The sequence below is a fragment of the Sus scrofa genome, chromosome 3, assembly GCF_054392235.1.
Source record: "Sus scrofa isolate SSC_HxYL_T2T_F1_AM1 chromosome 3, Sscrofa_HxYL_maternal_Yorkshire_Landrace_v2.0, whole genome shotgun sequence".
Taxonomy (NCBI): Eukaryota; Metazoa; Chordata; class Mammalia; order Artiodactyla; family Suidae; genus Sus; species Sus scrofa.
In genome coordinates, this window is record NC_139385.1 from 44586961 (window position 1) to 44614326 (window position 27366).

General features: G+C 49.5%; 1 protein-coding gene and 1 long non-coding RNA gene across 8 annotated transcripts in view; both read left to right on the forward strand.

Moving 5' to 3' along the window:
* Positions 1-27366, forward strand: part of ADCY9 (adenylate cyclase 9) — a 185068-nt gene that overhangs the window by 47472 nt on the left and 110230 nt on the right. For 4 of the 7 annotated variants that reach the window (XM_021086709.2, XM_021086712.2, XM_085017778.1 and 1 more), the window contains exons 1-2: positions 8885-9049; positions 9347-11081. In XM_021086709.2, the coding sequence (XP_020942368.2) occupies positions 9389-11081 (1693 nt within the window). In that variant the 5' untranslated portion in view covers positions 8885-9049; positions 9347-9388. Of the gene's footprint in view, positions 1-8884; positions 9050-9346; positions 11082-27366 lie in introns of those variants that run through there. The other 3 variants (XM_085017775.1, XM_085017776.1, XM_085017774.1) reach the window with 1 other exon arrangement.
* On the forward strand, positions 13706-27113 carry LOC146404579 (uncharacterized). The gene is made up of 2 exons (XR_014840941.1): positions 13706-24013; positions 25239-27113. It is a non-coding gene; the product is annotated as an uncharacterized LOC146404579 (long non-coding RNA).

Below are 27366 nucleotides of genomic sequence, written 5' to 3' on the forward strand. Positions count from 1 at the left end.
CACAGCTTGTATAAGGACCTCGTCAGGGAGCAATGGAACACGGTGAACAAAGAGAAGCCGTGGGGGGATCCAGGAAAAACTCTGTTGCTTGTATGCAGCCTGGATGCAACAGCTTAGAGCTTCTCGGGGTGTATCGTGGGTGGCGCTGGAGGCTTTCTCCTGGGGTTTTTCTATGTTTGAAGCAAAATATTGTTTATTGGCAGTGCAGTCATATTCATCTGGCTCACACCCTTTCTGTCTCAGCGGTGTTCATAATTCAGTGCCATCATGTGCCTAACGCTACCCACGTCACATAACAAATGTACAGGGTCCTCCCGCGGTGGAGACGGATGGAGGCAGATTCATCATGCGAGTGTCTGTCCCAGGAGGGCGCCAGGGTGAAAGTCAGAGGCACCCCCGCAGGGTGGACACTGTCCCCAGTCACGGTTTGTCACGTGAAGGTTGGATGCTGGATGTTGAGATATCCATCCTCTTCCCTTCTCAGCTGAGCCACGACGGGAAATCTGACTGACCTAATGAAAAACACCCGGAAATATATGGAAGGGCATCCCCTACCAAACAACCTGGCCAGAACCTTCTTCAGCCACACATGTGCATAAGAATCCCCTGGGGAGGTTTGAAATGCCCTCCTGTGCCCCTTCCCGTCCCAGACAGTCACCTCCGCAGTTCCGAGGTGCGGGTGGGTCGTGAGTGTCTGCGAGCTTCCTGAGGGACCGAGGCCTGTGGTCGGGGCTGAGAACCCTTGTGTAAGGGAAGCCTGTGCTTCACAAGCCCCAGCTTTTTAGCGACCCCTCTGAACTGTCAGTGGACAGCCAGGGCTGACAGGACATGTAAGGAGAGCCTCTGAATTGAAAAAGGCCAGAACAACCTGAAAAAATAGACATGATGCAAAAAGACATTAAAAAAAAAAAAAAAAAACGAAAACACTGCAGTTCCTGTCACGGCTCAGCAGTAAGGAACCCGACTAGTATCCATGAGGATGTGGATTCCATCCCTGGCCTCACTCAGTGGGTTAAGGATCCAGCATTGCCGTGAGCTGTGGTGTAGGTTGCAGATGCGGCTCGGATCCTGCGTTGCTGTGGCTGTGGTGTAGGCCGGCGGCTGCAGCTTAGATTCTACCCCTAGCCTGGGAATCTCCATATGCCACGGGTGTGGCCCTAAACAGATAAATAAACAAATAAATATCTTCAGCATCCTCAGAAAGGTGAGAAGTTATTACATTGATAAAATGAGGAAAGGATGAGATTTAAAAATTCAGAAGACTGGAGTTCCCGCCGTGGCTCAGTGGTTAACGAATCTGACTAGGAACCATGAGGTTGTGGGTTGGATCCCTGGCCCTGCTCAGTGGGTTAAGGATCCAGCGTTGCCCTGAGCTGTGGTGTAGATTGCAGACGCAGCTCAGATCCCGCGTTGCTGGGCTCTGGTGTAGGCCGGCAGCTACAGCTCCGATTCGACCCCTAGCCCGGGAACCTCCATATGCCGTGGGTTTGGCCCTGGAAAAGACAAAAACAAACAAAAACAAACCCACAGAAATAAAGGCTCAGAGCCCGGAGGTTTTAAAAAAAATTTTTTTTTAATTAAAAAAAAATTCAGAAGACAGAAAAATCCTTGGATATTAAAACATAACAGCATTATCATTGTTGTGGAAAGTTTTTGAAGAGACAAAAGGATAGAAAGTAAAATCTCAACAAAAGATGAAAAAGTAAAGTTGAGGAAATCTCCCCGAAGGCTGAGCAAAAAAGTTAAAGAGAAAAAAGAAAGATGCGGAGCTGGAAAATAGAGACAAGAAAATGAGAGGCACCGTTTGGGAGGTCTGGCATCTGAGTAATAGGCGTTTCAGAAAGAGCTCGGGGAAAACAGAAGAAAGAAATCATCAAAGAAACAATTCCAGAAAATCTCCCAGAAATGACAATGTGAACCTCCAGGTGGAGAGGGGCCAGAGATAGCAGGTTTCACACGGAGGACTGGGAGTCGGAGTGGTGCCCACGCTGGGAGCCATCAGGCGCTTCGGCAACTCTGCAGCGGTTGGCAGCGGGCTTTATTTCTCCTGGCTCAAGTGCCTCGTCTGTAAAATGGGCATATGACGCATAGGCCCAGGTTTTCCTCAGGCCTCTCTCAAGCACTTTTTTATTTATGATTTTATTTTTTTTAAATGTATTTTATTGAAGTCTGGTTGATTTACAATGTTGGGTTAAGTTCTGCTGTACAGCAGCATGATACAGACACACACACACACACACACGTATACATACACATTCTGTTCCACTGTGGTTTATCACGAGATAACTCAACAAGGTTCCCTCTAGAGCATTTTCTAAACAAAAGCGACCCATTTCCTCCTCTCTCTTACCCACACTCATTCGCATCACTTTCCATTCTCCTTCAGGGGTTTTGGGGGTTCTCTGGCAGCACTCAGCTCTCAGTCAACGTTTGCTGGAGTTCCCTGCTGTGGCACAGTGGGTTAAGGATTTTGCATTGTCTCTGGGGTGGCATGGGTTCAGTCCCCAGCCTGGTGCAATGGGTTAAGGATCTGGTGTGGGTTGCAGCTGCAGCTTGGATTTGATCCCTGGCCTGGGAACTTCCATGTGCCATGAGTGTGGCCCCCAAAAATAAATAAATAAAACAAAGTTTGCTTTATGATTAAACTGTTTATGTGAGTTTTCTGAGGCCGCTGTAACAAATGATCACAAACTTGGTGGCTTCAAACAAGAGAAATTTCTTCTTTCCCAGGCTGGGGGCCAGAAGTCATAAATCAAGGTGGATGGCAGGGCCAGGGCTCCCTCTGGAGGCTCCAGGGGATGGTCCTTCCTGCCTCTTCCAGCTTCTGGTGGCTCCCGGCCGTGCTTGGCCTTCCCTAGTGTGTAGAGGCATCTGTCCAGACTCTGTATAGCTTCCAGGGACTCTCCTCTCTGTGGGTCTGAGTCCTGGCCTCTTCTTATTTTCATTTGTCTTTTAGGGCCGCTCCCACGGGATGTGGAGGTTCCCAGGCTAGGGGTCGAATTGGAGCAATAGCCGCTGGCCTACACCACAGCCACAGCCCCTTGGAAGCCGAGCTGCATCTACGACCTACACCACAGCTCACGGCCACCCCAGAGCCTTAACTCACTGAGGAGGCCAGGGATCGAACCTGCGTTTTCATGGATGCTAGTCAGATTCGTCTCTGCTGAGCCATGACAGGAACCCCAGACTTTGCTGCTTCTTATCAAGATACTGGTCACTGGATTTAGGGCCCCTTCTAATCCTGCATGGCCTCCTCCTAACTACTTAACCTCTGCTAAAACCTCATTTCCAAATAAGGTCACATTCTGAGGTTCAGATGGACAGGAATTTGGGGGGCACATGCTTCAATCCACTACACAGCTCTCACAGTTTTTTTTTCTTTAATTTAATTTTTCCCATTATAGCTGGTTTACAGTGTTTCCTGCAGTTTTTCTTTCTTTTTTTTCTTTTTTGCCTTTTCTAGGACCGCTTCCTGCGGCATATGGAGGTTTCCAGGCTAGGGGTCCAATCAGAGCCACAGCCACTGGCCTACGCCAGAGCCACAGCAACGCGCGGGATCTTAGCTGCGTCTGTGACCTGTACCACAGCTCACAGCAACGCCGGATCCTTAACCCACTGAGCAAGGCCAGGGATTGAACCCGCAACCTCATGGTTCCTAGTCGGATTCATTAACCACTGAGCCATGACGGGAACTCCACCTGCAGTTTTCCTTACTCCAAAGTTCCTCACCGTTACTCATAGGATGGGACAGGGGCACCAGTCTTGTAGGAACTGGGCCAGGTACAAATCTGGTGACAGATGCTATGCTTCATTCAGAACCACCCCCGCAACCCTGTCCTTTTTCTCAACCAAATTCTTGCTGAGTCAGCCAACCAGCCTCTGACTCCAAAATGCGGTTGCCCCCAGGACTGGTCCTCCCCGCCCCACGGAATCATAAATAATGCCCACCACGTATGTTAGCTTCAGGTTCACGCCAGAGCCTCTCCTGCAAATGCAGGCAGAAAGAGGCATAAACCCATTAGCATCAGGTTAAAATATTCCTTATTCTGCTTATTAAACGTAATGGAGAGCTCAGCGACTTCACATCCATCGTATCCCCTTTAATTCCCACAGGCACTCATTCCACAGGGATGGACCTGGCACAGCAGGGCTTAGAGTTGATGTAAATGGCGAGGTTGCAGACTCCTGGATTGCAGAAGCGGCTGCGAGGGATTTTGGTCATCTTCTCCAATCCATCTGCTTTTGCTTTTGCCCCGACGTGTCTGATCCTCTGCCAGCACGAGGGCAGCTGCCTGAGACTTGCGACCAGCCAATGGGATGGAGGACGTTGGTGGTGGGCAGGGTCCTATAAACTCCCCCTCATCAGGTGACAGAAGAAAAGGACTCAAACTTGTCGTCAAAGCTTGGGACCCACAAGCAGATAAGAGCGGGGAATCCCTCTGCCGGTGGGTGGTTCTCAAAGAGGGTTGCCTGCTGGATACCCCACAATAATGCAGCACTCCACCCACACGGAGCCGGTCATAGTTGTCAAAGCCTGGCACCGATGTCACCCTGGTGACGCCTGACAGCTCCGACCCGAGGCCCCTACCGATCAGGTGATCAGGCGTGTGAGGGCGGGTGAGAATGACAGGATGAGGCTGGCAAGGCTTTCATGGGTTTGTCTGGACACCTTCTGATTCACGCTGTGCCCGGGGGACGGTTCTACATAACCTCACAGACGGAGAGGGAACCTGGGCAGGTCTGGCGACAACCCAGGTCGCAAGGTTGGAGAATCCTTTCCGGGTCTGCTGGGGATCAGACACCTGTATCTTTCCTGGGGGGTTGAGAGGAAGGGACCGAGGACCCTCCAGCCACTTCCCTCCAGGTCTTGGCCTCAGGCGAATGCTGTCACCCTCCTTGGTAGAGCTCTCCCTCACGTGACCTCAGCCCCCAAGCTAATTACTTTCATTGTCTTTTTCTTCTTTTTACAAACCATTAAAACAAAATTTTATTAGTAATCATCAAATACACTGTTCAAGTCTCCCTGGTTGTCTCATAAAATCTTAGAAAGTTGATGGGTTTGAATCAAGGTCTTGTTACCTTGGGAGTTCCTGTCCTGGCTCAGCAGAAATGAATCTGACTGGCATCCATGCAGACTCGGGTTTCACCCTGGCCTCGCTCAGTGGGTTAAGGATCCCGTGTTGCTGTGAGCTGTGGTGTAGGTTGCAGATGTGGCTTGGATGTGGCGTGGCTGTGGCTGTGGTGAAGGCCGGCAGCTGCAGCTCTGATTCGACCGCTAGCCTGGGAACCTCCAAATGGCCCTAAAAAAAAAAAAAAAAAAAAAAAAAAAAAAAAGACCAAAAAAGAAAAGAATCTTGTTACCTCAGTAATTAATAAAAGAGAGAGACAAGAGGTACTTCAACTAATCACAATACAATACGATACAATACACCAGCCTCATGTGATTTCACTTTTTTTTTTTTTTTTTTTTTTTGCCCATGCCTGTGGCAGGTAGAAATTCCTGGGCCAGGGATCAAACCCAAGCCACAGCCATGACAACACTAGAGCCTTAGTCACTGGGTCACCAGGGGAGGGCTCGGTTCCGTTTTTTTAACCCATCGCCGTCCCTCGGCATCTTTCCCAGCTACTCTAAGCCCCTCGAAGACAGGGATGGTGTGTCATCATATACCCGGGACCCAGTGCATGGTGCCAGGCGCCTCGTCCCGAGTCCCGAGGGTTTGTGGGATGATTCATGCCCCAACCTGGAGGCTGAGGGCGCTCTGGCAGTTTGTAGGTTTCACAGCAGGGAATGCCGGCCAGCTGCTCCCAGAAGACTTGCCCAACAGGAGTGGGAATGCTCATCCCCAGTGTCTAAAAATCTGACACGCCTCATGAATTTACAGCGTCAAAGTCCCCATTAAAGGGTGGACTGAAATGGTTCGTGGGGAGGAGGGAAAGCACAGATAGGCCGTCTTTCAGTTTATTGGAGGATGGCAAGAATGGGGAGCTCGGGGTCGCATTAAATGGACGGTCCATGTGCGCGGAGAGCGCCGTCTCCAAGGGCTTCCTGTCCAGCTTGGTTGGTTGACAGAAGGCTTCTGGGAGATAAAAGGGCTACCTGGAAGCCCACCGAGGGTGGTCCCTGCCGTTGACAGATTCGTGGCCACAGGAGTCCCATCTAGTTTTGATTCGGAACTCTGTCCCTAGCTCATTGTCTGACTTTGGGCATGTCACTCTCCCGCCCCCAGTTTCACATCTCTAAAATAGGGACAATAACACCTCAGAGGGTTGTGGTAAGGACCAAAAAGGTCACAAGTGAAAGCGTCCAGCGGTTTCTGGTTCTTCTGACACATTCGGTCAATGTAAATTTCCCACTCTTAGCTCGAGGACTGGCTTGTGTGCTGCATCTTATTGTTCTGAACCTCAATTTCTTCATCTGTAAAAATGGAATATGTGGGGGTGCCTGGCACATAGTCGAAGCTCAGTAAAGGCTGATTTTTATTTATTTCTTTTTTTCGTTTTGTTTTGTTTTTGGCCATACCTGCGGCATGTTGAACTTCCCGGGCCAAGGATTGAACGCATGCTACAGCACTGACGATGCTAGATCCTTAACCTGCTAGGCCACTAGGAAACTCCCAAGGTTTATTTTTGTTTTTAACTTTTTTTCTGATTTTTATTTTGAAACAATTTTAAAGTTGCAAAAAACACTCGTGAGTTCCCGTATACGCTACAGCCAAGGTTCCCCTCACGTTAACACTGTACCTAATCATAGTAAAACCATCAAGACCAGGAAATCAACCTTTCACAAGGCCACGCCATTAACTAAACTGCAGACCTCATTCAAGTATTCCCGAGAAATAGTCTTTTCTGTTCTAGGATCCCAAATCAAATCAGGATGCCATGTTCCATTTAGTTGTTCTGACCCTCGGTTTCTTGCGATTTGTGACAGCTTCTCAGTCTTTTTTTTTTGTCTTTCATCATCTTGACACTTTGGATGAATACTGGTCAATGACTTGGAAAAAACATTTCTCAATCTGGGTCTGTCTGGGGTTTTCTCATGATTAGACTGAGGTTATGCACTTTCTGCTGAAATACTGCAGCAAAGATAATGTGTAGCTTTTTTTTTTCCTTTCTCCTTTCTTTGGTAAAGTCCACATAACATAAAATTTACCCTTGAAATCTTTGTAAAGTGTACAATCCAGTGGCATTCGGTATGTTCACAGGGTTGTGGGACCACCACCTCCATCTAGTGGGGGAACATTTCCGTCACCCCCAAAAGAAACCCCTCACCCATCAGCACTCGCTTCTCATTCCCACCACCCCCTGCCCCCAGCAAATCACTAACCTGCTTTCTGTCTCTAGGACTTTGCCTATTCTGGAAATTTCATGTAAATAGAATCGTACAATAAGCAGTCTTTCCTGACTGGCTTTTTTTTTCACTTAGCATTCTATTTTCAAGGTTCACCCCCGGGGTTGCCGCATGAATCAGCATGTCACTCCTTTTTATGGCTGAATAATATTCCAAGAAGTGGAGAGGCCACATTTGTCTTTATTTTCTAAGTCAGCAGTGCAAGCTGGTGAGGGAAGGCGGAAGCCAGAGCCTAGTGACTGGCAGGAGGTCCTGGGAGCCTTGTGGAGAAGGGTCAGGACCGGTATCCGGCGAAGCAGGGGATTGTCCTTAAACGTTGCAGACAGGCTTAGGAGTCACCGCCGGGCTGCCTTAGGACTTTGTACTCTTGAAAACTTCATTTGCGGAAAGGGAAAAAGAGTCGTTCAGGAGGAGGGGGGACGACCGAAGGAGGGGAAGGGAAACTCTCCCTGGCGCTGAAGATCTGGTTCTCAGTGGCAGCAGCTTCTAGGGCCAAACACGGCCCCCTGGAGGCCTGCCCCCGCGGGGCCAGCAAAGGCTGGGGCTTGGACTGCACTGCGGTGGTCCCCCGAACACGCTCAGGGAGGGGCAAGTGCCCGGGGTGACCCTTGATCATTGTTTATGAAGAAAGGGGAGCCTCCCTTTAGGCAAATGCAATATTTGCACACTTCCATTTATAAACAAGGTGTCCCGAGGGGTAGGGCAAACAGTTTCATATCCCAAACGTCGCATCCCAGATACTCCCTAACTAGCAGATGCCCTTAGGTTTCCCCGACCCGATTCCGGGGATCGAGCCGCGAGGAATGATGGTCTCCCAGGCCCCGCGAAGCTCGCAGTCCCCTCAGTCCCGCAGCCCCGCAGCCCAGCACTGCCTGCAGCCCCGGGCCTGGGCGCGGCGCGGCCCCGGGCGGAGGGCGGAGGGCGGGGCCTCAGCGCGCGGCCCGCCCCCGTCCCGCAGCCCCGCCGTCCGGCGCGCGCACCGTGCGCGTGCCCGGGCCCCTGGCGGCGGCGTGCGCGGGTCGCGCGTGCGCGCTGCGGCAGGGCGAGGGGCGGCGCGGGCGCGAGTCTGTCAGTGACAGCGGGAGGGGGAGGGGGCCGGAGATGGTGGCGGCGGCGGCGGCGGCTCTTCCGACATGAGACAGCGGCAGCGCGGGGCTCGGCGGCGGCCGCGGCCGCGGCTGCAGCTCTAGTTCGGGAGGCCGCCCCGGGCGTGGGCGGCGGGCGGGCGGGCGTCCCGAGTCGGCGTCGCGGGAGCGGGCTCTGCGGCAGTGCCGCGCACGGGCCGCCGGCTGAGGGGCCCGCGCCCGCCGCGCCCTGCGCTCGGCGCCCAGCGGCTCCGGGCTCCGGGGCATCCCCGCCCGTTGGGTCGGCCCCGGGGGCCGGGAGGGGCGGCACGACCGGGTCAGGCCCCGCTAGACGGGCCGCGCCGACGGGGGCGGCCGCTGCGCCGCGGGCTCCGCAAAGTCGCGCGGGCGCCGGGCCTCGCCGTCCGCCCGCCGCCGCCGCCGCCCGCGGGGCCGGCGAGGGCGCGGGGCCGGGGCGGGGGCGGGGGTCGGCCGCCGGCCTTCCCGCGGCGGAGGCGCCGCTCTCTGCGCAGCATGAGGGGCCCGCGGCCGCCGCCGGGAGAGCTGCGTTTGCCAGAGCGGCCCGCGGCGTGAGAGGGCTCGGCTGGACTTCCCTACGGAGCCGGCGGCGGAGCAGGCGAGTGCGCGCGGAGGAGACGCACCTCGGGCTCGGGCGGCGCTGGCCGGGCGCGGGGGCGGCCGCCGCCGCCCGGGACCCCCGGGTGTTCCAGGTCGGGCCCCAGGGGCTGCGGTCGGCCTCTAGGCGGCCCGGGGAGCGCCGCTCCGACCCTGCCCCGCTGTCGGGAGCATATGGCGCCGTTCCCGGTCGACCGCCGGGGCGCCCGCCCAGGGAGCCGGCAGGGCTCGCGGCCTTCAGGTGGGTGTACCTGCGCGGGAGCAGGTCCCGGGGTAACTCTGGTTGTCTCGCCGACAGGTCCCGGTGACCCGGCCGGGAGGGTTCCGAGCGCTCGGCAGCATGGCTTCCCCGCCCCACCAGCAGTTGCTGCAGCACCACAGCACCGAGGTGAGTTGTGACTCGAGCGGAGACAGCAACAGCGTGAGGGTCAAAATCAACCCCAAGCAGCTGTCCTCCAACAGCCACCCCAAACACTGCAAGTACAGCATCTCCTCCAGCTGTAGCAGCTCGGGGGACTCGGGAGGGGTCCCCCGGAGAATGGGCGCCAGAGGCCGCCTGCGCAGGCGGAAGAAGCTGCCCCAGCTGTTCGAGAGGGCCTCCAGCCGCTGGTGGGACCCCAAGTTCGACTCGGTGAACCTGGAGGAGGCCTGCATGGAGCGCTGCTTCCCCCAGACTCAGCGCCGCTTCCGGTACGCGCTCTTCTACATCGGCTTCGCCTGCCTTCTCTGGAGCATCTATTTTGGGGTCCACATGAGCTCCAGACTGCTTGTCATGGCAGCCCCTGCTCTGTGCTTCCTCGGGGTGTGCGTGGGCTTTTTTCTGTTTACCTTCACGAAGCTGTACGCCCGGCACTACGTGTGGACCTCGCTGGTTCTCACCCTCCTGGTGTTCGCCCTGACCCTGGCTGCCCAGTTTCAGGTTTCGACGCCTCTCTCAGGACGAGTGGACAGCTCCAATCAGACTCGGGCAGCCAGGCCCACAGACACTTGCTTATCTCAGATCGGGGGCTTTTCCATGTGCATCGAAGTGCTCTTTTTGCTCTACACCGTCATGCACTTACCTTTGTACTTGAGCTTGATTTTGGGAGTGGCCTATTCTGTTCTTTTTGAGACCTTTGGCTATCATTTCCGAGATGAAGCCTGCTTCCCGTTGCCTGGAGCAGGGGCCCTGCAGTGGGAGCTGCTCAGTCGAGCCCTGCTCCACGTCTGCATCCACGCCATCGGGATCCACCTGTTCATCATGTCCCAGGTGAGATCCAGGAGCACCTTCCTTAAGGTGGGACAGTCAATCATGCACGGAAAGGATCTGGAAGTGGAAAAAGCCCTGAAAGAGAGGATGATTCATTCCGTGATGCCAAGAATCATAGCTGATGACTTGATGAAACAGGGGGATGAGGAGAGCGAGAATTCTGTCAAGAGGCACGCCACCTCCAGCCCCAAGAACAGGAAGAAAAAGTCTTCCATCCAGAAAGCCCCTATCGCATTCCGCCCCTTTAAGATGCAGCAGATCGAAGAAGTCAGTATTTTATTTGCAGATATCGTGGGCTTCACCAAGATGAGTGCCAACAAGTCTGCCCACGCGCTGGTGGGTCTCCTTAACGATCTGTTCGGTCGCTTCGACCGGTTGTGTGAGGAGACCAAGTGTGAGAAAATCAGCACCCTGGGAGACTGTTACTACTGCGTGGCCGGGTGTCCCGAGCCTCGGGCCGACCATGCCTACTGCTGCATCGAAATGGGCCTGGGCATGATAAGAGCCATCGAGCAGTTCTGCCAAGAGAAGAAGGAGATGGTGAACATGCGTGTCGGGGTTCACACAGGGACCGTCCTGTGTGGCATCCTGGGCATGAGGAGGTTCAAGTTCGACGTGTGGTCCAACGATGTGAACCTGGCCAATCTCATGGAGCAGCTGGGAGTGGCCGGCAAGGTTCACATCTCTGAGGCCACTGCCAAATACCTAGATGATCGGTACGAGATGGAAGATGGGAGAGTCAACGAACGCCTCGGCCAGAGTGTCGTTGCCGACCAGTTGAAAGGTATGTGCTTTTCTTTGCCTCTTCATCGCCCTCCCCCATCCCGTTTGTGTTGGAGAAACAACGCAGTTTCTTTCCAGGGTCAGTATCTGGAGGCAGATCAGTGGTCTCGGGACATCTTACCACGGGGACACCCCAGGGCCCACGGGCCATTTCCTCCAGCGAGGCATGTATCACAGACCTGTTCCCACCGTGACCGTGCTGCCCTGGTTGAGACCTTTAGAAGGAAGGAGAATTTCGAAACGGCATATTCTTCCAGTCGGCTGTTAATGTTTCTGAGAATCTTGGGGCAGGGCTGATGAGTGTAAGGGGATCAGAGCCCTTCAGCCGTCAAAACGTTGAAGCCCCATAAGAAATTGCCTCTACGATCCATTTGGTTGCCCTTAAGCCCCATCAAAATGTTTTTTTCTGTGACTTTTTCCCAAAAAGGAAGGATAAAACGTTTCTCCTCTCTAGGCCTCACTTTGCTGGGATGAGGAAGTTGGCTCAGCCCTGGAGGACTCTTGAGAATTAGATGGAATTAGTGTGTACCCCTGAGTGTATACTGCCTCTTGCCTGGGTCTTTTTTTTTTTTTGAAAAAAAGCTTGCATTTTCAGCTTTCATTTGTTTAACGATGCTTTCCTATCAAGGTATTTGTCTTATAGGCTGCAGCGTTTTAGCATGTTGACCTTCCTAAACCACCGGGTGACTCAAAAGTGAGACGCGTACCCAGAGCACGCTTAGACCCCCCTTCTCCCAGCTCCTCTGATGTGCGGTGGGTTGCTTGTCCCTGCCTTAAGCTCCTTGCTGCTATTCTTGATGTCCTCACTGAGCCTTTGCTTTTCTGTTTCTTATTTTCACCTCGGACAAAAACCTTTGAGGTCTGGGAAGTGACCAAAAGTAAGTGGGACCCAAAGTAAGAATCCTAAGTAACTAACGTTCTCTCCCTTCCTTTTGAAAAACCATCTTATATTTGACTAAACTCTTCCGGCCTGAGGGGAACATCTGTTTTGGAAGTACGTAGAGAAAAGCTACCGTTGGGAAGGCTGTATTGTGTCTTGTGGGGCCCCACGCTGCATGATTACACAGTGAAAAGCCCCAGGAAAGGGAATCCTGGGGGGAGGAGTAGCAGCTTAAATCAGAGACCAGAGAAGTGAGGTGTAAATCAGCCACGGTAAGTGGTTAAGTTTGGGGGCTGGGCTGGGTTGTCAGCCTTCACACAGCCCTCTGTGTTCAGCTGATTCTTCCTTTCTCTGCTTGCGATGGGGGTTCCCCCTGTCCTTTATTATTTGCTATCTGGGGAGGGTGCTCTATCCCTCTCCTGTTCTTTCTTTCTTTCTTTTTTTTAAATTAATTTTGCTAGCAGTTGAAGGATTTGTGGGTAGAGTAGAAAAATATTTTCCCTTGCTGATATCTCTCTGCCCAGACAGCTTTCAGTGCTACCCTGCTGAGGTCAGATGACACTTTGTGATTCACTTGAGAGATGCTGCCAGGACAAGTATCTTTCTCTGTAGGAGGGGGCGCTCCGGATCTGAGGGGGCCAGTGGAGCGGGCTGTGGGGGTGATCCCTGCTCAACGTTTTGGCATCTTTAGGATCGGAGCGTTGCAGGCTCTGTCCTCAGGGGTCGTGGGACACATTCCAGAGAATGGAGCTGCGCTGTGCTACATTAGAAGAAGGACGACAGGGACAGCAATTTTGTAAGTGGTACTTTGCATGTCACACGTCAGAACAGATGTAATCATTTGGTAGGTCTGGAAATTGCCAAGTCTGTGACTCTTTGGTGAGACCTGTTTTTGGTTAGTTTACGTGTAATGTTATTTTCAACATACAGAGCAGGGCTCTCATAGACCCTGACCAGAAGACATGCCAGAATGCGTTTGTTGACTCTCTTAAAAAGATTCACACACATGGTGTAAATTTGGTACAAATTAACTTTTTCCTCACATTTGTGGACACTGTATATTTACAAGGCAAAGTGTTAGCAGTGGGTGGGAGATAGGGAAATACAGAAGGCAGAGCTACACGGGTGAGTTTTATATGGTCTTCTCTCTTTTAGCATTTGCCCCGAGACCGGGATTTTTGCTTTATTCAGCTCATTTTGAAAACCTCTGGATGGGACTCCAGTGCTAGAGGCTGTCTCCACAACTTCCTGACCATTTTTTGACACTGCACGGTTCAGTTCTCCTGACCGGGTGCAAATCTGCTGCACTGAGCTAAGAGCATAGTTTGCAGAAGATCCTTTCCAGCCAGTGGGTGAAGGTTTTATTCGTTGGATTCCTTTTAGCCCATCTTTGGGTTTGTGGCAGATGGTTTCTTTGGGCAGTAGCTTTTCCTCTGTCCCCTTTCCTCCGTGGAGGACTCTATAGAAATGAGCGGCTTTAGAGGAAGCTGGGGACTCCAGCGCTGGCCTGGCAGCGGGATGGGAAGCGGCTCCTCTGTGGCGGGCTCTGTGGGAGTGGCCTTCGATTGTTTCTGCACATCCACTCACCCTTCAGACGCCTCTCCTGTGCTCTTACAGCGTCTGGCACTGTGGTTCCAGCTCTCGGTCGTAGAGACCGTGGAGTCAGGAAGGCTGCGGAGAGGGGCACATCCCTGAGGCGGATCTTGAGGTGGCAGGGGCTGTCCCGGGGGGTAAGAGCACTTCTGGGGCAGTGGGGGAAGCGTGGGCAAAGGCTGGGAGTTAGGGTTCTTGCTGGGCTGGACCGTTTAAGTCGTGCCTCAGGCCGAGGAAGGCTGTGATCACACAGGAGGGACCTGGGAATGGAAGCCGCTGGTGGGCTTTTAGCAGGAAGCTTAGGTGATCTGATTTGCAGTGTGAGAACGTTTGCTCTTTCCGTTCTAGGGCATGTGGGTTTGGAAGGGCTGAGGCTGGAGATGAATGAGCTGTTTGAGTAAATCCCAGGTGGGGTGACGGTGACCTGGACGCAGGTCACCACAGTGGCCATGGCGATGATGGGACAGATGTGAGCAGAGGTGAGATCAGCTTGATTGGACTTAGAGCCAGATGGAAACAGGTGACTCGAGGCGGCGAGGGCTTGATTGTTTGACGATGGCTTTTCAGGTTTTTGGAGTTGACCTGGGGACAGTTGGGCATTAGGGGTGGGTGAGAGGCCATTCAGGTTTCTGTGCTGTGAATGGGAAATGCAGGATCAAATAGGCCGTGAATGTGTTCATTCGTTTATATAGCAAAGAATTGATTTAGTGGTGGGCGCATTTCTAGGTGCTGGGGGTACCGCGGAGACCAAACCAAACAAAAACGTCCTCCGCCCTCCTCGTTCTTCCCGTCTCAGAGGGCAGATGGACAGTAAACAAGTAAAACACAAGGTTTGTGTTAGGTTCTAAGGGACAACATGAAGCAGGAGGGAGGATGTGGCGTGTGTGTGTGTGTGTGTGTGTGTGTCTGAAATTTTAGATAGGGTGGCCAATCTCAGAGAAAGAAGGTTGGAAGAATTTTCAGCGTAGAACTAAGATTTTGGAGATGATCCAGACCGTGATGGGTAGTTATGGTTAAAGATTAGGGAGAGATGGGAGTTCCCGTGTGGGGCAGGGGGCTAAGGCTCTGGCATTGCTTCACCTGTGGTGTGGGTTCCGTCCCTGGCCTGGGAACGTCCACATGCAGCAGTCGCAGCCCCCAGAAAAGAACAAAAAAAAAAAGAGGGGAAATTGTCTGCTTTGAGAGATGGGAAGAAGGAAGGGCCCTTCCACACCGTTTGGTGTCACCCACCCAGCCCGAGAGGGTCCGGGCTGTTGTGTTCTGCCTTGGGCCTCAGGCAGTAGGGGTGCGGAATATTGTCTAGAACTGCTGGCTTTTCCTTTTGGAGAGAGTCACAGAGGGAGTCACACTGTCGGAAAATACCGATAGACATCTTTCCCCTCTTGCATCTTAGGACGGAAAAAGCAAGGCGCCAGTCACTGGAATTCTCACCAGCACTTGTGTGTTGGTAGAAGGGTGATGGGGGCTGTGGCTTTGTTAGATGCAGAAATGAGGCTTCCCCCCAAACCAAGCTTTTAGGCTTGTGCCGCAGCTCACGGGGAGGCCTGCCAGTGTGCCCTGGGAGAGACGGTCGCCCAGTGGCCACCTCAGTGACTGAGACCGTCACCGTGTGCCAATAGGTGGCACCGGGGGGAGTCCCTCTTTAGGCTAGCCCCTGTCTGGGGCCACTCCTCAACAGTGGGCAGAGGCACTCAAGGCACTTCAGGCTTTGCCATCAGCTGTCCCAAACGAGAAGTCTGGCTTCCCGGTTCCCTGTCAGCTACAGCGCAGAGCCCTGGCTGTGTACTAGTTTGGGGTGCAGTTTGCTTGTTCAGGTGCACCCCTGGCTTCACTTGGTAGCTTGGATCGCTTGTCTCCAGCTAAGCTTATGATGTACCACCGCAGTGCCTGCCCATAGCTGACCGCTCAGTGTCCCCTCTTAAGTCATGTTGAGGAGAAACTCCATGCTCCCCTGCATCCTTGAGTGGACTCTCTTGTGCAGGTCGGAACAGCCTCTCGGGTACCAAGGGGCAGCGATAAGAGGAAGCAGAAAATTTGGCTTGACATCTGGGCTCAGAGATGAAAGACCGCTGTGGTCAGTGCTCAGGCAGCCCCTGTTGACAGTTTTTTCAGGCTCCTTCACTCAAAATCATACGGCTTCCAGAAGGAGCACATAGCTATAAAGCCTGAAGACCAGCTTTTGAGTAGATTTAGCCTTCGGCTGAGAAAGTTAAGGATATTGTTGGCAGAATTGCCTGTGGAATGAAGGGGGAAGCAGGTCATTTTTTCAGGTAGAATAACTAAGAAAGGGAAAACTTACCAAGAAGCAGATAGAATAGGTAGAGGAATTTCGGGCTTCTCTTCCTCTGACCAGCCTGGTTCAAATCATAATTGTCTTTCTACTTGCTGGCTGGTGTCACCTGTATACTCTGCTGTGGAAAAAAGAACACAGTTCACCTTGTCTCGTGGGGTGGATGTCCCTGAATTTTTACCTCCCTGTGGGTTGGTGATTTCCAGGCTGGGATTCCTGTTGGGATTTCCGTGTCGTGTGAGCGTGGCCATGAGTCCTCAGGTCCTGCAGGTCCGCCCTCCTGGAAGTGGCAGGAAGCTGCTGATACCGGAAGAGCCTCCTGGAGTGGCTCCCCATCCCTGTGACTCCCGGCATCATTTGTGTCTGAGCCCCTTGAGGATCTTTCTCAGGATGAACCAGCTTCCGCGGAGGGAACTTTGTACAGAGGCGAGTGTGTTTTCAGCAGGCTGCCCGGGGCTACTGTAGGCAGCGGAGTGGGCCATGCGCAGGGGTAGCCTTGCCCTAGGAAGGCTGGAGAAGCTGGGGCAGGCTTGCTCACATTCCTGGTAAACGGCCCCCGCCAAGCCAGTTGGTGGCCAGACTCAGGTCAGTGTGGGCAGAGGAAACTGTACTTTGTAAGACAGGCTCGCTCTTGTACCTCAGGTGTTTGCTGTTTCCCCTGATATTTGCTGGCATTGTGCTTGTAAGGAAGTGCCCAGAAACCTCTGCCCAAGTCAGGGGAGAGACTCATTCCCTTAGAATAGTCTGGAAGGTCAAGGCTCCAGAGGCTGGTGGTGGTGGTGGCAGTAGCTGAACCCAGAGGGGAGGAGTCGGGGATGAGAACAGACTTGGGAAAGGGTGGAATTTTGGGCCTGGGCTGGTCAGGAACAGCTGCGCCCTGGCTTCTGAGCCTTCTCACAAGGCAGCGGTTCTCAGACTTCCTGGTCTCAGGACCCCTGTTCCTCCCTTGAAATGATTGAGGGAGGCAAAGAGCTCTGGTTCATGCCCCTTATCTATTGATATGGCCCATGCTGTTATCTATTGATATGGACCATATTAGCAGTTGAAGTTGAGACATTTAAGTAAATCTTTCCTTAATTCATTTCAGAATAATAGTAAATCTCTGTGCCCCTGGCATATTAAGGTAAATAACATAATTTTATGGAAAGAACTACATTTTCAAAAAAACTTTCAGTAGACAAATTTGGAGAGAAGAATGGCAGTGTTTTCTATTTCTGCAAATCTCTTTTATGTCTGGATGAATCAAAAGCTGCTGGGCATTTAAAAATTGTGGTAAAATACACTTAACAAAAATTTACCATGTTAACCACTTTTAAGCCTGTCAGCTGGATTTTCTTAACCGCTTGAGCATTCCGTTTGCTGCAGTGTATTAGAGAGTGTGTAGAAAATCCGGCTCCACAGAGGTGTGTAGTTGGAAAACGGAGGAGCATTTTAATAGCCTGTTTAGATAGCTGGGGATGTTTTTCTTTGCTCCTGCACCAGCACCCTAGAAGGGGTAGTTTCTTCAGGGTTAGTTGCAGCATGGAATCTGAAACCCCACGAAGCCGTTTTTTGTCTGCTAGCAAAACCGTGTTGGCTTTTTGAACCAGCCTTTACTCAGGTGTGAGTTTTTGTGTCATCAGACTTGGGTCCTTTGGAACAGTGTGGTGTCTTGAGTTGTGTGGCGCTTCCAGATGTTGCCATAAGCGAAGTCTTTAAATATTGAGAAGATGTCAGCTTCACAGTGGTGGGTAAAAGCTTTCCAAAATTCTGGTTTTCACTTGAAAACTTGAATTTCCTCACTGGCAGCAAATCCTCTCGGTTATCTTCCTGAAGCGGCAGACACATCTCGTGTGTTTTCCAGGAACCGTCTGCCGGATGCTTGAGTCGGTGTGACCGTGGTTTGTCTGTGGGTCAGGTGTAAACGAGGTTCCATCCAAACAGCAGCTCGTGCAGCTTGCAGCCCAAACAGGGGCCCAGATGCTCTTGGTGACAACCGTTTCCGGCAATGTGAGGGGTGGTTCTGCGGGCACCCCCCCATCCCTCAGAACCCTCAGGATTTAACTCAGTCATTCGACGGTGCGGCTTCCTCTGAGGACATGCTTAAGGGAAAATGACTTTCCTTCTGCGAGTGTGTGGGGCTGCAGAGCTCATCGGTCACCAGCACCACTGGGTGCTGCCGCCCCAGTTCAAAGTCAGGGACCTGCAGTTTCACCCACGCTTGCTTTGGTACCATCCAGGCCATTGTTACTGCTGAGAAAGTGTTAGTGGGAAAATAGTTTTGACCTCACAGATGCCCTGAGGAAGCCTTCGGGGCCCCTGGGAGTGGGAAAATAGTTAGTGTTAGTGGGAAAATAGTTTTGACCTCACAGATGCCCTGAGGAAGCCTTCGGGGCCCCTGGGAGTCTGTGCACCGCCCTGGGAGAACTGCTCCCCTAAGTGGAGAGACCGGAAGCGTGAGAGTCCTGTGCCTGCCACCCAAAAACACATTCTCACAGAGGTGGGGACAGCGCAAGCTGGGATTAGAATAGACGTGTGACATGTATCGCGGACGCAGCAAGTGACTTGACTTCATACATTTCCTTTTTCTCAAAAAAACCCCTTTGTGATTCTGCCACATCTCTGCTGCTGGTGTTTAGGGGTCAGGCCGGAGACCGTCCACTTTGTTTTTAATTTATTTTTGCAGGGCTCCCCCCTTGGGCAGAGTGGTACAGTGGTGACATGCATGTTTGGCTTCCCGTGCCTTTGGAGGCGGTTCTTACTTCTGAACCGCGGGACCCTGGGCACGCTCTCTGAGGGCTAGTGGGAAACTCAGAGGAGAAGCTACTCAAGTAAAGCACTTATTAGCCCTGTGATTCATGGAAAGCAACAGGCTTTCCATGAATGATAACCGACTCTTTTGCCTGGGTGCGTCGTTCTGCTTTGTGCTGCGTGGGATGGCGTTTCTTTTTTCCTGCCCTCTATTTGGTGCATGTCTTGTATAGTTTAGGACTGAAACCCAGAACATGCCCGGGACATGTGATTGAGTCAGTTTCTCGAATGAAAAAGGGCAAGTGTCCAAAATACAAAGCACTGATAACTTGCCCTAGTGGAACTGTAGCTGCCAAGTTACAGCTTCTTTCCTGAAACTCTAGGGAGTGTTCTTGGGCTGCATCGGGCCTCCAGAGCTTAGGGCGCTTAAGATGATATGACCCTTGATAGTTGAGAAGTTATGGGAAAATCTTTAGCTTTGAGACTCTGGAGATATTGGAGGAGATTTGAACTAGAGCAGTTGTTTAGCTCTACTACATTTCACTGTAAATTCTTTTATTTATTTAATAAATATCACGTGAGTTTTTCCTACTTGGTAGGCCTGGACTGGGTTCTGGAAAGAGAGTGCTGAGCCCTCATGGAGCCGACCGCCTTGAGGGGCATGTGGATGTTGAATAATCACCTGGGCGTGCCCGGCGTGGCGCAGCGGAAATGAATCCGACTAGGAACCATGAGGTTGTGGGTTCGATCCCTGGCCTCGCTCAGTGGGTCGGGGATCTGGCGTTGCCATGAGCTGTGGTGTAGGTTCCAGACGTGGCTTGGATCCTGAGTAGCTGTGGCTGTGGCGTAGGCCAGCAGCCGTAGCTCCGATTCGACCTCTAGCCTGGGAACCTCCATATGCCACGGGTGTGACCCTAAAAAGCAAAAAAGCCCCCCCAAACCAAAAAAACACAAAAACCTGAACAAATTCGCTCTAGACTTACTGATCTTATTGCAAATGGGGCTGGGAGGTGGAGACACATCACCTCCATGTGAGAGGCGAGACAGCCGAAGCACAGAGAGGTTCCCTGACTTGCGGTGGCCACCCGGTTAGAAGCGACTCGGTGGTGGAACCAGCGTTTAATCCCGAAGGGCCGTATTAGAACACACCAGTACCTGCTTCGTAGAATCGTTGGAAGGATTGAAGGGGAAAGTAGCATTAAGTACTTAGAAAACTCCTTGGCGCAGAGTCGCTCTCAATAGAGATGAGATTCGCTAGCTAGTGCTACTGAACGCGGGACGGTTTTCTTCGCCGCCGCAACAACACAAAACAGCTATACCTTTCTCTCTTTAGTTCGTTCCTGTGCTCAAAGTGTTTTCAGGCACATTATTATCTCAACCATGGTGAAATCATAGCATCTTGGGAACGGTGTATGTTTAGAAGTGTAGTTGCTTGATTCTGTCCCATCGTCTACCAGTTTTCAGGCTGAGTTGGTTTCTTGACATCCTCTGAAGGTGACCAGTGACTTTTTTCAGTGCAAACTCTTGGGTTTTAGCTTATTTGGTATACTTTACTCCAATACAGACACCATTTTTTTTTTTTTTTTTGATGCTCAAATTGTTCTGTCTCGGACCGTGGGGAGCCCTTTCACGTTGTCCCCCCAGGCCTTTTTATCCAAGCCGTCAGTGTTTATAGCTCTCATACTCATCTAGTAATGTTTTTAAGGAGTAGAGAAATGATAGGTTTGAAAATCTCCTTAATTCTGTTTGTCTGGTATGTTTGTTCAGAGGGACCAAGCTAAGGTTTACCCTCTCCTTTTTTTTGAAGAGAAAATTAATAGTATACGCATGTTTATATGAAGCAATAGCTCTGCTGAACAAATGCTTCTTGCTGCTTCAGGCTCTTCGGAAGCTTTAATTTACATTCTGACAATTGACAATTATAGAGCAACGCAGCACTTCTGTCGCTATGTCTTCCCACTAAGCGCTCGTGAAGGGACAGGTGCCTGTGAACCTCGGTAAATAAGATAAAGAACATTGAGAGGAAAGAAATCCTAGACCAGAAGGTCGTGTCGAGCCCCCAGCCCATCTAGCCCCATCCCCCAGGGGAGCTGTGGAAGCTCCCAGACAGCCCACCTCCAGGAGTCCCCTTCGGAGGAGCCTTGTTCTGGAAGGTGGTTCCTGGAATGCCTCCCCTGCCTCGCTCCTTTCCATCTTGCCCAACACACCTCTGACTTTCTTCGTTCAGGACCTGTCTCCACCCCAACTGGAATGTGTCTGGGGAGCGGGAATGTTGACACGCTCTCTCCACTGCTGTGTTCTTAGTGCCAGAAGCATAGCCTGGCTTGTAGCTGGTGCTCCATGTTTGTGACACGAATGAATGAGTGAATGAATGAAGATTCTAACTACTCGGGTTCCGCACCTCTGCAAAACTGCGCCCCAGACGTCTACATGCAGCGAAGCCGGTTTGTTTGGTGGGTCCAGGGATGGCGGCGACTCGTTCTTCAGGAGTAGTTGTGGGGTTGACGAGGGAGAGACCACCGCTGGGGTCTTCAAAGGACCTGGGGAAGGGGGTGGTGCCTGGGGATGTGACCTGGGCCCATGGGTGTGGGACAGTGGGCAGCCTGAGGCTCTGGGCTCCTTGGGGCCTGTGGGAAAGGCTGCCGGACAGGGACTCAGGATTGAAAACCCACGTGTTTATTTAGGGCCCAGGAAATGTGGGATTGAATGGCTTGGTTTAGGCCATCATGTCTAAGTTTTTTGAAACGGGCATTTCAAGAAGTCTGTTTATCTTTAATAATACTGCAGCTCCTTACAGTTCTTATTCAGTTATCATTTATACACATGGAAAACCAGCATACCCTTTTTTGGGCAAAGCTCCAGCATAACTCCTTGTGCATAATTTCCAGGATTTTTATGTAATGCTCTTAAATTCTGTTCACTTCTTCTTCTTCTTTTTTTTTTTTTTTTCCTTTCAAAGAAAAATATGCTATTGAAAGCAGCTTTTGGTCCATTTATATCTGTGTTTGAATTGTGTAGGAAATAATAACTTTGGTTTTTTTTTTTTTTTTTTTACCACATAGTTTGTAGACTGGAAGAAAACCTGCATGCAGGTGGTTTATTGTCTTGTTTATGGGTTTCAACATGCACTGTCCCATTAAGGCTTCAGCATTTTAAGTGAAGGAGGCTATTGCACATGGATTTCATTCGTTTTGCCCTTTATTAAGTGTTAACATTCCAAGTGTGGATTGCATTGCATTCTGTAGCTGCATAAATGAGTTCTTTTCCCCACAAGAAAGTGCTTCTTAGGTTCATTAATGTTAATTTTTGTTTTATGAGTGAGCTGTCTAAAACCAGGGGAGGGGGATGTTTCTGAAAGAAGAGTGCTTTTATTAGAACCATCTTATTTGCAAAAGGAAATTTGTTGGATAGATTAGCTTTTCATTTTAAGATGTTTTTTCCACTCACTAATTAGGCACTTTGGGGACACTGTTTTAATCTCTAGGGTCCTCAGTTTCCTCCTGTTTGTAAAACATAAAGTTTGAAGGAGATGTGCTCTCGCTTCCCCACCATCCTCTCAGAATAGCCGAGTTTCGGTGACTGGAACGTCGGCCACGTTCTTCATACGAAGGACTGGTTTCTTCCTCATCCCTTGTTTAAACGGTGAACCCTCATTTAGATAAATTTAGCATATGGAAACTCAGATTTACAGAACCGCTAAATTGCAGGGCATGGTGAGATTCTTAAGGTTTTAAGGGATTCTTTACTTCCTTTAAATATGAGTAAATAAGACTGGGTTACAGAAGTATAATTTACACACGGTTTTTTGGGACCACATTTGTTGTATCAAGCCAGGGTATCATTAGAGGAACCCCATTTGATTTTGAAAGTTCGAGAAATTCTTTCGAAAGGGTTGGAGAAAAATGTGAAGTGATTACGTTTTTTAAAAATGTGCTTCAGTTCCCGTTTGAACATTATTTTGGAGAGCGATTGGAAGGTTAGTTTCTAAGAGAATGAATTTCACTTGTGTTGGCAAGTTTTTCACGAGTAGAACAGAACAAACACCGGATTAATAATGTTCTTAGCGCTTATTCCATTAACAAAAGACTCACTTGCTCCTGGAAGTGTGTTCCTGGAGCTGCCGGCTGCCTGGTTAGTGAGCCAGGGTCCTGTGTATTTTCTGTAGAGTTAGTGTGACTTTCGTAGCCCCCAAATTAAGGTAGACAGTGGAAAGCGTCTGCCTTTGACCTCCTCATTAGAAACTAGAAGTCACCAATGATAAATGGAAACCCAGGATTTAATTATAAAGGATTTATGAGGTTTGAATGGTTTTCTTATCCTCTCTTATAAATAGCAAAGGGGCTCATGGAAAGTAATATAACATTTTCTGTGATTTGCATGACTGGCGAAGCAAAGTCAGCAGGACAAACACTCCACTTTGTCCTGAAAGACGGTGTTGACACTGGGTACGTTTGTCATCCGACCCCGGAGAGAGTTTCACCTCAACAAAGGCCCAGCTTGTGAAACTGTAGCTTCCCTTAGAGAAACTGTTATTCACAGCCTGTGGAGTCATATGTTTTCTACCAGCTAAAGCGACTGACTCAGTGTGTCAGTAATTGCAGGAGGTTAAAAACTTTTAGAACTACCATGCAAACAAAACATTTCAAAGGACTTGTATGGCCTCTAATACACATTCCATGGTGCCTTTCTCAGCTGGAATCACTTAATTAACTCTCTGTTCTTTCTGGCTCCCGAAAGAAATTGTGATTTATGAACACGTTCAGAGCTGGTGATTCTAAGATAGCCACTTTGTCCCTCTGCCATTTGAAGTTCAAATGGAAATGTTTGCTTTCATAGCTCTAGTCATGATGTTACTTTATTTAGTAGCTATTAAATTTCCAATTCCATACACTCCTCTGGAGGGGTTCCAGTTTGCACTAAGGTTTCTGTTTCTTTCGACAACATTGCTCGTGGTGTGTGGAACTTTCTTGAACAAAGAATATGAACAAGGTTCTCTTTGGAGTGGATGATTTTAAGTGATTTTTAGCATATGCATAGATATGTGCCACCATCACCACAATCAGTGTTTTTTTAAACATTCAAGTGTAGTCGATTTACAATGGTGTGTTGGTTTCTCCCGCACAGCAAGGTGGTTCAGTTGTACATACATACATATATATATATATATATGCATCCCTTTTAAAATATTCTTTTCCATTATGGTTTATTGTAGGACACTGCATAGAGGTCTTTCAGTAGGACCCTGTTGTTTGTCCGCTCTATGTATAATAGCTTACATCTGCTAACCCCAACCTCCCACTCCATTCCTCTCCCAACTCTCTCCCCCTTGGCCAGCACAAACCTGTTCTCTTTGTCCATGGATGTGTTCCTGTTTTGTAGATAGTTCATTTGTGTCATATTTTGTTTATTTATTTTTGCTTTATTGGGCCGTACTCACAGCGTATGGAGGTTCCCAGGCTAGGGGTCCAATTGGAGCTGTAGCTGCCGGCCTACAACACAGCCACAGCAACGCAGGATCCGAGCCACGTCTGCAACCTACACCACAGCTCACGGTAACGCTGGATCCTTAACCCACTGAGCAAGGCCAGGGATCGAACCTGTAACCTCATGGCTCCTAGTCGGATTTGTTAACGGCTGAGCCATGATGGGAACTCCTGTGTCATATTTTAGATTCCATATATAAGTGTTATCATATGGTACTTTCTCTTTCCTACTTACTTCGTTTTGTGTGGTAATCTCTAGTTGCGTCCGTGTTGCTGTGAATGGCATTATTGTGTTCTTTTTGATGGCTGAGTAGTATTCCATTGTGTGTATGTACCACATCTTTCTCCATTCATCTGTCGATGGACATTTTGGTTGTTTCCATGTCTTGGCTATTGTGAATAGTGCCACAGTGAACCTGGAGGTGCATGTATCTTTTTAAATTATAGTTTTGTTTGGATATATGTCCAGGAGTAGGATTGCTAGATCATATGTCAAGTCTATTTTTAGTTTTCTGAGGAACCTCTCTACTGTTTTCCATCGTGGTTGTACCAACTTAACATCTCCACCAACAGTGTAGAAGGGTTTCCTTTTTTCCACACCCTCTCCAGCATTTGTTATTTGTAGTCTTTTTAATGACGGCCATTCTGGCCGGTGTGCGGTGGTACCTCCAGGTAGATCATTTTAATCTTAGAACATTTTAATCACCTCACAATGAGCCTCTATACCCATTAGCACTCACTCCTCATTTCCTACCCTGAACCTCCTGGCCCCTGGCAACTACTCATCTACCTTCTGTCTCTGTGGATTTGCCTTTTCTGGACATTTTCATACACATGGACTCATGCAGCATGCAGCCATTTGTGCCTGACGTCTTTGACTTGAGATACTGTTTTCAAGGTTCATCTCTGCCCTACTGTGTGTCAGTACTTCATCCCTTTATCTGGTCGTGTAATATTCTATTGTGTGTCTAGACCATATTTTGTTTATACATTCATCAATTGATGGGAGGAGTTCCCGTTGTGGCTCAGTGGTTAACGAATCCGACTAGGAACCATGAGGTTGTGGGTTTGATCCGTGGCCTTCCTCCATGGGTTAAGGATCTGGCATTGCCGTGAGCTGTGGTGTAGGTTGCAGACGCGGCTCAGATTCCATGTTGCTGTGGCTGTGTTGTAGGCCGGCAGCTACAGCTCCGATTCGACTGCTGGCCTGGGAACCTGCATATGCTGTGGGAGCGGCTCTAGAAAAGGCAAAAGGCAAAAGACAAAAAAAAAAAAAAAAAAAAAAGATGGGAAAATGATTCTTTTTTTTTATAATCAACAAACTGATTGATTGAGAATAAATTGAAATGGTAAAGAATCTTTTATTATTTAATAATATGACTTGACTAAAGTTTAGGTATTTCATTTAATAATAGGACTTGACTAAAATTTAGGTATTTCATTTAATAATAGGACTTGACTAAAATTTAGGTATTTCATTTTCTAGTGTTCAGAAGTTTTCCTGGAAGACATTATTAAATGAGATTTAATAACTGAATTGTAATTTAATATAGATGTTTCACATAATCAGTTTAGGGTTTTTGAAAACAGCTATCCTCTTTTCTAAGCTTGATCCAGGTTGATTAAATATTAAATTCGCTGATCCTTTCTCTCAGCTAGTTGCCTGATAGACAGCTTTGGGAGTAGCACATGGTTGACTTTGAAACCAGCATTATTTGATATGCTGTTAGAAAAAAGATCAACGGTATTGAGTCTATCTGGATTCATCTAGTTTTCTGAAGAGCAAAAGATTTTCTGCTTTGGGCAGTCATATGTTTTCCTGGTTTAACTGGTTTAAACATTTGGTTTTATGTTTCTGAAATGTATGAAACACTTTTTTAACCTTCATAAAAAGGAAATATGCCAAATAAAATTTAATTTTCTTGTTGACTCAGTTACTTTTATTGCCTGTTATTTGGCTTTTATTGATATAGCAATTTGCCTATAAAAATAGGAATTTCTGCTTTACTTTAAATAGACCAAGATGGCTCTGTTTTTCCGGTTCTTATGTTTTTAAATACTTTTTCTACTTGCTCTTTTGCTGTCAGCTTGGTTAGCTATCACTATGCTTTCTCATGACAGCTTTGCCCCTGGTTTTCACTTTATTCCATAAAACCCCCAAATAACCAAGCTCATTATGACCTATGGACATAGTTTGATTAAAAGAACTAAGAGTTCCATCTTTGTGCAGTTTTTTGGTTGTCAGCTGTATTCTGAATAAGTTGCTAGGTACTGAGTTCAGGATGAGTAAGATGTTATGACAGTTATTTTTAGTATATTTTTAAAGGGGAGGAGAAAGGGAAATTTGAATCAAATCCGTGTCTTAGTAAACGGAGCGTGTTTTCCACGAGACCAAAGTAGGCTTCTTTTGAGTGTGTAGAAATGGGAATGGGAATTATAGATTAGATTCTGTAACTAATGATGACTCCGAGTTCATTAATAATGCATTCTATGACTGGTTATATTATAAAGCTGAACATGAATGTTAAATTAGGGAAGTACTGCTTGTCGTTGAAATGTACCAGAATTTTGGGAAGGTACTTACTTTGGGAAAGACTTGCCCATGAAACATGGGCTTGTATAGATATTGCATGTGGCGAGCGTTGTCTTAAGATGCTGCCGAGGAAGCACAGGCTTTGTTTCATCCTCTTTGGTTTCAGCGGAAGGTGTGCAGGGATTTGCATCTCCCAAGTTTGGTAGTTGGGCCTTTGGTATGGTGCTAGTCTGTGGTGGTGGTTTGTTGTTTGTTTTAGGAAGGCCTGTTCTTCCTGAAGGGCTTGGCCTGGTGCCAGGTGCCAGGTACCCAGTGCAGCCAGGTGACTCCGAAGTTGCTGATCTGTGCTGCGCTCCGCTCCTCGCACTGTGGTTAAGTCCCTGTGTCTGCCAAGTCTTTGGAGGTATCGGCCCTCTCGTTTCGTAAGGCTGTTCTCTGAGATTAAAATTTAAAAATTAATAAAATTAATAAACAAAAATAAATTGATAAAACAAATAAAATAAAAAATTAAGGTAGATAAAAAATTAAAGGAGTTCCCCTTATGGCTCAGTGGTTAACATACCCAGCTAGGATCCGTGAGGATGAGTGTGTGATCCCTGGCCTTGCTCAGTGGGTTAAGGACCCGGCATTGCCATGTGATATGGTGTAGGTTACAGACGTGGCTTGGATCCCGCGTGGCTGTGGCCGTGGCATAGGCCGGTGGCTGTAGCTCTGATTCGACCCCTAGCCTGGGAACTTCCACATGCTGCAGGTGTGGCCCTCAGAAGCAAAAAAAGA